The 13,509-nt window shown below is 54.6% G+C and overlaps 1 protein-coding gene, 1 non-coding gene and 1 pseudogene across 2 annotated transcripts; 2 read left to right on the forward strand and 1 right to left on the reverse strand.

The window, feature by feature from the left end:
• Nucleotides 1-318: 318 nt before the first annotated feature.
• Nucleotides 319-2,136, reverse strand: LOC142567882 (small subunit ribosomal RNA). Its single transcript, XR_012825286.1, has one exon. It is a non-coding gene; the product is annotated as a small subunit ribosomal RNA (ribosomal RNA).
• Nucleotides 2,137-8,324: 6,188 nt separating this feature from the next.
• Nucleotides 8,325-9,601, forward strand: LOC142567795 (uncharacterized). The gene is made up of 2 exons (XM_075677947.1): nucleotides 8,325-9,099; nucleotides 9,162-9,601. The coding sequence occupies exons 1-2, from the start codon at nucleotides 8,325-8,327 to the stop codon at nucleotides 9,599-9,601; spliced, it is 1,215 nt and encodes a 404-aa protein (XP_075534062.1).
• Nucleotides 9,602-9,757: 156 nt separating this feature from the next.
• Nucleotides 9,758-9,932, forward strand: LOC142567864 (U2 spliceosomal RNA; annotated as a pseudogene).
• The last annotated feature ends 3,577 nt before the right edge of the window (nucleotides 9,933-13,509 follow it).

Below are 13,509 nucleotides of genomic sequence, written 5' to 3' on the forward strand. Positions count from 1 at the left end.
GGCAAAGCAGCAGGTCGGGTCGTCTTACTCCCCTTCCGCGCAAGAGCGCCGAGGCGGACAGAAAGCCCACCCATTGTGCGTTACACCGTTTCTAACCGCGGGCGCGGCCAAGCCAACCGTCCAAGGTTGCAGCCTGCGTCCACTGGGCGCAACAAATTTCGCACGGGGCGCCCCTCAAAATTCAGGCAGTACCCGGCATGTTCGGGTATAGCCGTCCCCGCGTCCAAGCGGGGCCAACGGCGGAAAGCGTCGGGCGCAGCGCGCTGCTTCACCCACACGGGGTTGAAAGAATGGCGCTCGTCACCCTTCGCAATCCGGTAATAATCCTTCCGCAGGTTCACCTACGGTAACCTTGTTACGACTTTTACTTCCTCTAAATGATCAAGTTTGGTCATCTTTCCAACAAACCGGCGCAACCGAAAGGCCGCGCCGTACATCGGTCGGAAGACCTCACTAAATCATTCAATCGGTAGTAGCGACGGGCGGTGTGTACAAAGGGCAGGGAGCTTATGACTCAAGCGAGCTTATGACTGGCGCTTACTGGGAATTCCTCGTTGAAGGAGAACAATTGCAAGCCCTTATCTCAATTACGAACGAAGTTCCACGGGTTACCCAGTTTTTTCAGACTGGGATAAAGACACGCTGCTTCCTTCAGTGTAACGCGCGTGCGGCCCCGGACATCTAAGGGCATCACAGACCTGTTATTGCTCTGTTTCGTGCGGCTAGGAGCCGCTTGTCCCTCTAAGAAGGTTGTAAGGTGCTGGGAACCCCGCACCTATTTAATAGGCTAGAGTCTCGTTCGTTATCGGAATTAACCAGACAAATCGCTCCACCAACTAAGAACGGCCATGCACCACCATCCACCGAATCAAGAAAGAGCTCTAAATCTGTCAATCCTCCCAGTGTCCGGGCCGGGTAAGTTTTCCCGTGTTGAGTCAAATTAAGCCACAGGCTCCACTCCTGGTGGTGCCCTTCCGCCAATTCCTTTAAGTTTCAGCTTTGCAACCATACTTCCCCCGGAACCCAAACACTTTGGTTTCCCCGAAGCTGCCCGCCGAGTCATTTGAGTAACTCAGGCGGATCGCTGGTTGGCATCGTTTATGGTCAGAACTAGGGCGGTATCTGATCGCCTTCGAACCTCTGACTTTAGTTCTTGATCAAAGAAAACATTCTTGGCAAATGCTTTCGCAGTAGTTCGTCTTGCGACGGTCCAAGAATTTCACCTCTAGCGCTGCAATACGAATGCCCCCGTCTGTCCCTCTTAATCATTACCTCGTATTCCAAAAACCAACAGAACAGAAACGAGGTCTTGTTCTATTATTCCGTGCAAGTTTATTCAGGCGACTCGCCTGCGTTGAGCACTCTAATTTTTTCAAAGTAAAAGCACCGGCCTTCTCGAGGCACACAATGAAGTGCACCAAGAAAGGACCGGCATGATGTTCAGTCCGAGCCGTCGCATCGGGTAGATGCACTACTCGTCTGGAACTGAGATCCAACAACGAGCTTTATAACCGCAGCAGCTTTAGTATACGCTATTGGAGCTGGAATTACCGCGGCTGCTGGCACCAGACTTGCCCTCCAATTGATCCTCGTTAAAGGATTTAGAGTGTACTCATTTCAATTACGGGGCCTCAAAAGAGTCCCGTATTGTTATTTTTCGTCACTACCTCCCCGTGCCGGGAGTGGGTAATTTGCGCGCCTGCTGCCTTCCTTGGATGTGCTAGCTGTTTCTCAGGCTCCCTTTCCGGAATTGAACCCTGATTCTCCGTTACCCGTAACAACCATGGTAAGCGAGTAACCTACCATCGAAAGTTGATAAGGCAGACACTTGAAAGAAACGTCGCCGGCTCGTGGCCATGCGATCAGCACAAAGTTATCCAGAGTCACCACACAATACGGGCCGAAACCCGATCGATCTTGGTCTAATAAAAGCACCCGTCGCCCAAAGGGCTTCAGGCTCAGTGCATGTATTAGCTCTAGAATTGCCACAGTTATCCAAGTAGGAAGAAACGATCTAAGGAACCATAACTGATTTAATGAGCCATTCGCGGTTTCGCCTTATTTCGGCATGTACTTAGACATGCATGGCTTAATCTTTGAGACAAGCATATGAATACTGGCAGGATCAACCAGGTAATCGCTCAACTGCGCGTCCCGCATTTCAAGCAGGCGGGACGCCGTTTTTGCGATGCCGAGGCCACCTTCAGGCGCCCCAACACGCTTCGTTCTCGCAAAGTGTAGCATTTTGCACAGTCCGAGACGACGGCGTTCGAGCTCGCTACGGCGCCCTCCCCGCAGGGCCGGGTATCGCCACGCGGCAAGAAGCACGCAACATTCTCGATAGACTGGTTGTGTCAACTCGATCGCGGCTTGCGGTTTCTCTCGAGCCCGCAGCACTGGTGGACCGACCGACACTTGCCACGTAGCCGAGACGGCAAAGCCGCCAGGCGACGGGTCACGCCCGCGCCTTCGGCGCTTTCGTATTTGACTCGTCCGAGGACGATGGAGAACACACCTCGATATCGTGGAAAAAGCGTCGTCCGACAACCAGCCCCTAACGCATCAAGCGGATGAGGCTCCAGACGTCAGCTGTGGGATCGACGGGAGCGATACCGGGGACACGCTTGACGGGCACGAAGCCCCGCCGCACATCAAACACCCAGGTCGCTTTGGGGGCGACTGCTCTCTGGAACCCCCATATAATAGCAGCGATAAGTACCCAAACCTCCATGGGGCCGTACTCGTGCCACTTTCGACGAGCGTTTGCCGGAAATCGTGCCGCCTCGTAACGCCGCGAGCAAGATTGAAAGCTTACGTCGGCAGCACAATGCCGAAGTCGTGAAAGTGCAGCGCGTCCATCGAATGCGCGAACGGCAAATTCTCGCGAATGGCCAGTGCCGTTTCCTGAACGATCGCCTTTCGGTCCCCCTACGGGGCGGCCCCGGCCGGTCGATTCGAGGAAAGCTAGCCCTGCCCCTTCGCGATTTCCGAGCACGAGTGCGACCAGTGCGGGTGGCGTGCTCGAAGCCACGCCTGACGTCGTTTCCGACTTTGTCTCTTCGAGCGGTCGAAGCCATGTCGGGGCCGACGCCGACGTCTGCGTGGTGTTTCCACGATTCCCGGCGCGACACAATGCGGCTGCGTGCAGGATGCCAGCGATTCCGTCGTGGCCGTGCGGCGGTGTACACGCAGAAGTTTCGTGAAGGGTATCGAGCTCCCGCTTCCCCGGCTGACGCCGTTTCGGACTTTGTCTCTTCGAGCGCTCGTGGCAGCGTCGCGGCCAACGACGTCGCCCGCCCGGTTCTCTCCCGGTTCCCGGCGTGCTATAGTGCAGCCCTCTGCACGGTGACGCCGACTCAGTAGTGGCCGTGCGGCGGCTTGTACCCCAAAGTTGCGTGAAAGGCGTCGAGCTCCCGCCGGCCCGGCTCATGTGGTTTCGGACTTCTGTCGCTTCGAGCGCTCGCGTAGCCGTGCCTGGGCACGATTGTCGACTCCGAAACAGTGCGCGGAAACAACTACGAAGACGCGCAAGCCGAAAATCGCACTGTGGTACAATGTCGGCCGGGACCGTACATCCCCTTATAATGGCAGCGATAAGTGGCCAGACCTCCATGGGGCCGTACTCGCGCGACGAGGCGGCGCACTGCGCCGAGCCGAGCGCCAATATTTCGCTTTGGCGCGGCTGATACGAGCTCTCGCGATCGCCGCGGTACCGCCGCTCACCGATTCAGGGCAGGCTAGCGCGGTCCCCTTCGCCATTTCCGAGCACGAGTGTGACCAGCGCAGGCGGCGTGCTCGATGCCCCGGCTGACGTCGTTTCGGACTTTGTCTCTTCGAGCGCTCGAAGCCATGTCGGGGACGACGCCGACGTCTGCGTGGTGTTTCCACGATTCCCGGCGCGACACAATCCGGCTGCGTGCGGGATGCCAGCGATTCCGTCGTGGCCGTGCGGCGGTGTACGCGCAGAAGTTTCGTGAAGGGTATCGAGCTCCAGCCGCCCCGGCTGACGCCGTTTCGGACTTTGTCTCTTCGAGCGCTCGCAGCGATGTCGAGGTGGGCGCCGACGTCTGCAAGGTTTCCAGTGTGCTACAATGCAGCAGTCTGCCGCGCGACACCTCTTGGTTGCCGAGGCAAGCACGGCGATTTCCTGAAGTGAGCGCATTCCGCCCAGGCAGCAGCGGGCTTTGCGCTTTCGGGAGTGCTCTTGCTGTAAAATTTGAATGGGTGCAGCTGCACGAAGCTAGTGTATTTATTTTCTCTCTCTCTCTCTTTGCCTTTGAGGCGACTGTAATTTTAATTCAAATGCAATTGGAGGCGGGAGCAACCTGATGAGAGTAGGTTGACTTCGGCACGCCTTGTAGTTTAGAAATTGCTTTCAAGCTTTGAGGACATACACCTTCGCGCCATCTGCTTTTCCCGTCTCTTTGGCACTTTACAGTGTGTGCTTGATGCTCTGCATTCTAAAGAAACACGCCTGTTTGTCTCCCTCTCTCACGTTCTTCTTCTTTTTTTACTCGCTGTAAAATAGAATGCTACTACAAGCCAACAACCTTTGCGTGTTTTTTTTTCTCTCTTCCCAAGACGTTTCTGCCATTACTCACTGGCTCTCGTTCGCTCGCGCCATCTCCCTTTCTTTCTGTATAGCAAAGTCCGTAGGTTTTCCTAGTTCCGTACACAGCTGGCGCAAATGCGTTTGCGCGCCAGTTTCGAACGACCTGGCTGTACTCACGTTCCTCACTTAAATGTTTCAAATGGGGATTGCCGAAGGGGTGGTCCTTTCTTCTTGTGCAAAGCTGAACTTTCCAGCTGCGTTTAAGCTATGCTAGCATGTGTGCGTGTGTGTGTGTGTGTGTGTGTGTATACATATACACACACGCGCGCGCGCGATAGTGGTGAAGATTATGAGGTAGCACTTTTTTTTAATATACAATACCTGTGCTTCAGATGGCGATTCTTCTCCCCCCTCTGTTTCCGGTTGGAAGGAGTGCGCAGTCTTTTCTATATCTTTTTTTTAAATTCCCTTCTATGTTGCTCGTCTTCGTACATGGGGCATGCTACCTAATTCTACCGGTCGATTCTACACGTTGCGATCCGTCCCGGCCTGTGCCGTATGAAAATTTTCAGTGGGCCTTGCGGTAAATAAAAAGAAATGAAGGAAATGCGCGTGGTATATTACACTTGCGCTCGGGCTGCAAAACGAAGGCCTCAAAGAAAGTCACCTCGAGCGGCCGCATTCAGACGGAAGTAAGCATTCCCCTTGCGCGTGTTTTCCGCTCGCCTGCTCCGTTTTCTACGAGGTTGCCGTCGTTGGTTTGGCCTTACAAACAAGCTTGTACTCGGGTCTCGTTTCTACGCGATAGCGTTTCGTTAACAGCGAAAGACTGAGGCGTCGCGAGTTTATTCGTCAGATAGAGAGCATAGAGTCTCTAGACAGGCTGAATTTTACAAAATTGCCCACGCTGTTGCTGAGGTTACCAATGTCGGCAGGGCGCCCCCAAGGCAGTAGTACAGTTGAGTGAAGTGAAGGACATCGCTTCTCGGCCTTTTGGCTAAGATCAGATGCAGCTGGCTTGACCGGCCTTTGCTACACTTATCTTTGTAGAGGCGCCCGGATACCTGCCCGGTTATAGCAGTGTCTTTCCCCTATCCCATCCCTTTCTTTCTAGGCCCTCGGCTCCCTGCTGCACTGCCTCCAGGACAGACCACGTGCTGCTACCTGGTGGCAACTGGACGACCCACACCGGCCCGCTTCCTGGTCCTGCCGCTGCCAGGCGCTGCCTGCTGCCTCCCGGAGACTCCTGCCCTGCTCGGCCAGACCACTGCTTGGAATCCGGTGCTGCATGCCTGCGGGGTGCCTGTTGGTCCTGCCCTCTCGACTGGTGCCGTGCTGGGGCACAACCGGCTGGCCCCTGCCCTCGCCATCGTCCGTCATGGGCCTAGCCCACTCGCTGCCACCCCTAGTGGCCCCCTAGCCTTCGGACCTGGCCTCCTTTAAGGAGAGCCGCCGGGTCCGGAAGGTAAGTCCATCCAATGGATCCTGGGGGCCACGGCAGCATGGCCCATGACTACAGCGAGGACGATGGCGACCCCAACACCCCTGGGCAGGAACGCCTGCCGGCCCGTGAGGATGGCACCCTCACGGTGTTTTTCCCCGTGCCCCACACGGTCCGGTGCTGCGAGGAGGGCTGCCGAGCTGCATACGCCGCGGCCAAATGGACAGCGCGGCGGCAGTCCCTCCAGCGGCACCTCGAACTCGAGAACGGTGCCAGAATGCGGCTCACCATCAACGTATGCAGTATCTGCGACGAGACACTGGGGCAAAGACCAGCCTCCCACGCCTGCCTGGCTGCAGCCAACTCGACCGCCCCCCCTGCTGCCCTGCCACACCAGTGTGGCAGTTGCTCAATGTCCTTCCCCATAAGGAGGCGCTTGAGCAACCACGAACAGTGGCACAGGAGGGAGGCGGCACTAGCAGCCAGGCGTGATCTCGCCGCGGGTGCTGCCTCTGGTACGTCGGAGCAGGACAACGACAGCACCCCCCCAACAGAGCAGGACAGCACCGAGGGTCCCGCTGCGGACCCTCCCGAAACACCAGCAGTGGCCACCGACCAGGCCGCCCTCCAGGGGCCGTCTCCTGTGGCGCCTCGAGGAACACCCGGACAAAGCAGCGATGACGAGATGGCCGAGGCGCCCTCTCAGCGGACGCCAACCCAATCAGGGCGGACCGCGACCTCGGCCACTCCCTCCCCAACACCATCGCTGCTGTCTAACCGAGGCAGCCCGGGAGCAACAGCCTCCGAGGCTCACGAGCCGGCGGCCATGCAGGAGCTCTCCCCAGGCAGAGCAGAAGTGCAGGACCATGATGGAAGCACCCAGGACTTCTGGACCCAGGTAGAACATGCTGGTACGACGCGGCCAGAGGGCAGTGCATGGACCTTAGCGGACGAAACGGCAGAGCTGCGGGCATTGAGCCGGCTGCGTGAGTCTGCTGGGGAGTGGGCACGGTTTGAAAACATCCTCCACCGTGCCACTGCAGCCGCAACAAAACACCTGCGGCTGCCAGTCGGGGACTCGCGCCAATCACGAAGGCGCGAGGTGAACCCCGACAACCCCCAGCAGATCCAAACATTGTACAGAAGGAACCGGCGGCGGGCAGGGCGGCTGATCACTGAAGGCCCGTCGCAGCTCTGCCCGATTGACCCCCATGCACTGCAAGACCACTACTCGAACCTCTGGTCACCAACAACCGTGGATACCAGCATCCTGCGGTCTAGGCTTCTGGCCACCGAAAAACTGGACTTGTGCCCCTTTTCACCGGAAGAAGTCGCAGCCAGGCTCCGTAAATGCGAGAGTACAGCTCCAGGGGAGGACCGCCTCACGTACCACCACTGGAGGCAGGTGGACCCTGAGGGCAGGTTCCTGGCGGCGGTATACAACGTATGCCTCCAATACCGCCGCACGCCCCTGAGCTGGAAGTCGACGAGGAGAATCCTGATCTACAAGAAGGGCGACCGCGAGGACCCCACAAACTGGCGACCCATTGCCCTTGGTCGCACGATTGCCAAACTGTATGCGGCTGTCTCACCACCCGGCTGCAGAGGTGGTTGGGCGACCATGCGGTACTGTCCAGGTGTCAGAAGCGCTTCCTGCCGCACGATGGGGTGTTTGAACACAACTTCGTGCTGCAGGGACGCCTGGATGATGCCAGGACAGGAGGTGGGGAGCTGCGCGTGGGGTTCCTCGATTTTGCCAACGCCTTCGGCTCGGTCGCCCATCAGGCCCTCGTCGACGCTGTCCGCGGCGCCGGCGCGGGGGAGGCCTTTGCTACCATCGTTGAAGACCTCTTCCGCGCCAACACCACCTGCGTCGTGGCAGCAGCTGGCATTACGGAGCCAATCACCATCGGAGCCGGGCTGAGACAGGGCTGTCCTCTGAGCGGCCTGCTTTTCAATCTGGTGGTGGACCCGGTCATCCGTGCAGTACAGGGAGGCGATAGGAAGCAAAACATCCTTGCCTACGCCGATGATCTGACGCTGCTGGCCGCGGATCCCACCACCCATCAGAGCCGCTTGGACCGTGTGACTGCCCTGTCGGCCCGGCTTGGGCTGCGACTGAACGCCGCCAAGTGCCGGTCTCTACACCTGTCTGGTCGCGACCCCGTGGGTACACGGCCCACCTCTTTCACCGTGGGTGGCGACCCGATTCCGGCGCTTGGCGACTTCGAGGGGCACAAGTTCCTTGGCCGTCCAGTGGGGTTCAGGGTGCTACCGGACGAGACGACGGTCGACGAGGCCATCCACCTAGGCAGAAAGCTGCTCTCCTCCATGCTCGCCCCATGGCAAAGGCTGGATGCCATAGAGACATTCTTGTATCCAGCCTTGAACTTTGCCATGAGGGTGGGCCTTGCCAGCAAAGTAGAGTGGCAACGCCTGGACGAGGAGCTCCGCCCGCTCATCAAGAAGACCCCGTACGTGCCGGCCAGAGCTTCCAATGAATACTTGTGCGGAAGCTCTCAGGCTGGGAGTGCAGGGATCCCACTTGCGGCGGAGCTCAGCGACATCTGCCGGGTGGATAGGGCCTTCAAGCTACTAACGTCGACCGACGTGGAGGTCCGGGAGCGTGCAGCAGGGGACCTAGAGGACGTCTTGTCAAGGCGGCTAAGACGACCCGCGAACACCGAGGACATGGAGGCCTACCTCTCAGGCGAGACGGAGGGCGACTTCCGACAAACGTCCACACAGGTCCAGTCTGTGTGGACGGAGGCCCGGAAAGCCTCCCGTCGCCTCTCCGTCGCCTGGGAGCTGTTGGAACATGGAGCCCGCATCAACTGCGGAGAGGCCTCCGTGTCAGCGATGAACCGCCACAGGCTGGTCAAGACCATCCGGGCGCTCCTCTCCACCGAAAGGGACAGAGCTCTGCATGACAAACCAAAAAAGGGCAAGGCGATGGTGTGTGTGGCAGCCGACCCGGCAAATTCACACTTCGTGAGGTCCGGCCGCTACATCCGCTTCATCGACTGGCGCTTCGTGCATCGAGCCCGACTAAATCTCCTCCCCCTAAATGCCACAAGACTCTGGGCACCCGCAGCCGACAAAAGAGGCAGGCGCTGCGGGTACGGGGAGGAGACACTGCCGCATATACTCTGCCATTGCATGCGGCAGAGTCGGGCCACGACGGAGCGTCACAACACCATCGTCGCCAGAATAAAAAAGGCTGCCTTGGGAGGTTCACAGTCATCGCAGAGAACCAGGTCGTGGGCACTACATCACTCAAGCCCGACCTGGTACTGGCCTGTGGAGAGGAGGCACTGATCCTGGACGTCTGCTGCCCTTTCGAGAATAGGCTGCAGGCGTTCCAGGACGCCCGGAAGGCCAAGGAGGAGAAGTACGCCCCTGTACAGCGTCATCTCCTCCGGCGGTTCCAACGCGTGACGGTGGACGCGGTGGTCGTCGGCTGCCTTGGCACCTGGGATCAGGGGAATGATCGCGTGATGCGCAGGCTGTGCAGTAGGTCATACCTACGGACACTCAAACGCCGGTGCATCAGCGACACTATCAGCGCCTCTACAAAGATTTTTAGAGCCCATGTAGGCACCTATTAGATGATCTTATGTTTTTAGAGAAGCGATTCTTGCTGTTTTACACCTTTACTGTTTTAGCCTTTTGTTAATAACAACACTAACTAGTTTTTTTAGTCATTTGTTTGCCTGTTTTAGGTTATACACCTTTTATCCGTTTTTTCCTTGGGTTTGTAACACATATTTTTGATGTATTGTAACTAGCATTCTTATCAGCTTAATATCTGATACGGTTTCTATGTGGACCCACGATATTAAACCTATTTTTGGAAGTTGGCGGAGTGCTTGAAGCCTGCTTCACCTCCGCCGCAGGTCGGCCCGGTATTGCACTTTCTGCGGGATCGGCCCCCGCTGACTTAGGTGAGACTTCATTCAATCAAAATGAAGAACACAAGCTCGAAGCGAGCACTGACTTCACACGCACCATTCCTAAACCATACGCAACGATGCCGGTTCGCGGACCACGAGAGTAATTAAACGGCCACTCCCCCTGTGTGTAGCGTCGCACTTCTTGCCGCGCAAGTGGGACAGCCGCACCAGCAAATTTGTAATTACGGCCTTCGAGAAAAATAAATGACAGCAAAAGAAAGAACCAGGAGGGAGAATCGGCAAATTATATGTCTAAGAAATAGAATTGTTATTTATCCAATGTTTCTGCCTGCTGTAATGAGCCACTATAGGACGGGGAGGGGGGAGGGGGTGTATGATTAGCCCTAAGTTTGGCAACCAATGTGAATCCCGCTCAAAGCCAACACTGGATTTTAGAGTTCACTATTGCTTGGATCCGTAAACCACAGCGCCAACGCAAGCTCGCCCTACCAAAATCCGCTGCCCTAGTGGAAGAAAGATTCCCTATGAAAGAAAAATCGAGTGCCCGATTTCTGGCAACTACTGTGCAGCCTTTGTGTGCACATTTTCGTAGCAGTGGGAGCGAACGCCTCGAAAACAAACTTGTCGTGTGGCCAAGTCTTGCGAAATATATTCAAGGGTTCAAAGGTGCTCCAGCTTTCCAACTTGTATGTTATGAAGACCTGTTGCCAACTTTTCATCATCCTCCTCTTGGCTACGCCCACTGCAGGGCAAAGGCCTCTCCCATAATTATCCAAGTACCCCGGTCACGTGCTAATTGTCGCCAGGTAGGCCCTGCACATTTCCTAATCTAATCTGCCCTCCCAACTTTCTGCCACCCCCTGCTACGCTTCCCTTCTCTTGGAATTGAGTCCGTAACCCTTAACGACCATCTTCCCCCCACATTGCATGCCCATTTCTTTTTTTCATGGTTTAAACTAAGGTGTCATTAACTCGCGTTTGTTCGCTCGCCCCTCAATCTGCTCTATTCCTATCCCTCGTGACGCTACACCCATCGTCCTTCTTGCCAAAGCTCGCTGCGTCGCCCTCAGTTACCCTTCGGTAACCCTTAAAGCTTTCCGTTGGGGCACTCGTGGCATCTTTCTCGTTTAAGTAAGGCTACTTTTTTTTCAGTTTTGGGGGGGGGAAACTCTATGTGCTAGGCGCGATTGTGTCCCCGGCGCCGCTCTCAACAAGATGGCGGCGCCCAGGCTTTTTGCCTGTTGGTTCGGCTTAACGCAGAACACTCCCGCAGGGCAGTGAAGCCGCGTTGAAGGGGCGAAGAGTAGCGCAGTGAAGCGCATGCACGGGCGAAAAACGCAAATATTAGCCAAAAATACAACCAAGTCGCGAAATACGAACTTCCAATTTTTGAAATTCGAGTTCAGTTTCTGCATTGCGTTCGCCTAGAGAATTAAAAAGCGAGTGCCACAGCAGCCAAGTCAAAGCCTAGGATCGCGTATCATTTTTTTTTGGCTTTTACTCCTGGCCTGCGTGGCATGCATACGAAAGTTATGATATTGCGAAAACACGAAATAATGCAGTGCGGCTGTATCAGATCTATTTTGTGCGCTTTGTTCTTTGTGGACTACAGCGGTGTGCGTTATGAGAAAGTTTCAGTGCCCTTCTACTGTGACCTGCGAAGCTACATTTAAAACCACATTGGTTTGTGCGGTTACTGCTACAAACTGCGTGGGTGTGTTTCTTTTTTTTTTCGCTACCAGCGATGGGTTATCGCAACCGCGATCGGTTCTGCTGCTACGCTAGACGCCTTCTTGCCAACGGTTGGCTCTATACGCGACCCGTGACGCGTGGTCGGCACATTCAAGCAGTCAATTGCAAACCGTTCCAAGAAGAAGGATGCACTCCACTTGACGCCGGGAGCGCTAGTTCAACGATTGTACGTTTTGACCCTCGAGAAAGCGCCGCCAACCCGCCTTTTCTATAATACGATAAGATTCAGAGCGACCGCGACCACTGGTCTTTGTCAATGCCTCGGGCACAGTTCTTTTTTTTTTTTAAACTCAGATACTCAGGCGCGCCCGTGTTCACGCGCACCTGCTCTCTCCGATAAGCAGGGAAGCTCGGTTGGGGTGGTGTCGGCCCTTGCGCATGCGCTACTGAGCTCGTCGCTTCGACGGCCAGTCGAAGCTGGCGCGGTACTGGTAATGAACTTCGACGTGCATGGTGAAACGTCACTTTGTATTGCCGCTGTAGACTAGAAATGCAATGTGTTTGCGAGCGATTGGAGAAATGAAAGTGAGGGCACTGTCATGCCCTTCTAGAGCAGCGGAAATGTTCCTCCAAGCACTAGGTTTGAAAATTTGCACCTACGAACATGAACTAATCAATGAAAATGGTCTGTAGCTGCCTTCGCCTCATAAAATTCCCGTACGAAGAAATTTGCGTGCGCAAATGATAGCGCAAAAGAGAGAAACCATTTAAAGAAGAATGGCTGCCTTTGACGTGATCTCCCGCATGAAACCTAATGGGATAGACTAATTTTAGCCGTTCATTTTGATTTGCCGAATGTAAGCCGGAACATTTTCTACACGCGGTGTTAAGGTTTGAATGGCAATCAAAGACATCTTCTTTTTATTTCTGTTTGTTCTATCTGGAACCAAAATAATTAAGAACGCCATTTCAATCTTAGATTCGATTAGATATCTTGACTGGTATGCTGAAAAATTACGCCTTGCGTCACGTCACCCCTTGTATGAACATGCTGTGGTGTTAACCTTCGTGATCGCGGCATTAAAAATCGCCAGTTCCCGAACTTTATTCGCGCCGATGATGCTGGATTCTTATTGTAATGATTAGATAGAAAGCGCTTGTTCTACGGCTAGCTTCAAGGAGAAGAAAAACATCATTCAGGAATGGATAACTCAAAACAACCGAAAAATGTGCAGGCTACAACGAGAGTACTAAGAATACTCAAAAAGATGAAATATAAACATGCTGCAAGGAGCCAACAAATGCAATTGAACCAACGAACTGAAGTGAAATTATTTCATCAGGACATGACCCGAAAAAACGGGGCCACTTTCAATGATCACTTGAAATCTGATTCCTTTTTCTTTTTTTTTTACAACGGATACTATTTATATTCCCAATGGTGGATGTGAAAATTTCGGAGAGCGGCATTTTCGAAACCTCATGGCCTCGGACGCTTTCTCTCTTGTTTAAGTATTTTGGTGGTGGCGTATTGGTGCAGATGGAGAAAATTTTTGCGCACATAATTTATAAACCTGTGGTTCATTTTCTTGAAGAACACAAAGGGCTGACAAACGACCAACCAGCACACAATTAAATTGGTATTACGCACGATTTCGCAGCAGCAGTAACAAAAGGGTCGTAACAAACGGACGCTCATTGCGATTTCACGTCTCTCAACATGAAAAAAATAAGAACGACTGCACAAATTAGGTTTTTCCAAACTGGATGGTTTCGATCAGCTTTTGAACAGCTCTTCCTTAAATTGAGTTGGCGTTGATTGCGTAGGTGCGGGCACCTGTTGTTAAGGATTTTTGTAAATGGCATCATTACTGGATAGATGCGGACGTCTGCGTGATGTATGAAACAGT

Source organism: Dermacentor variabilis, unplaced genomic scaffold (genome assembly GCF_050947875.1).
Source record: "Dermacentor variabilis isolate Ectoservices unplaced genomic scaffold, ASM5094787v1 scaffold_14, whole genome shotgun sequence".
Lineage (NCBI taxonomy): Eukaryota > Metazoa > Arthropoda > Arachnida > Ixodida > Ixodidae > Dermacentor > Dermacentor variabilis.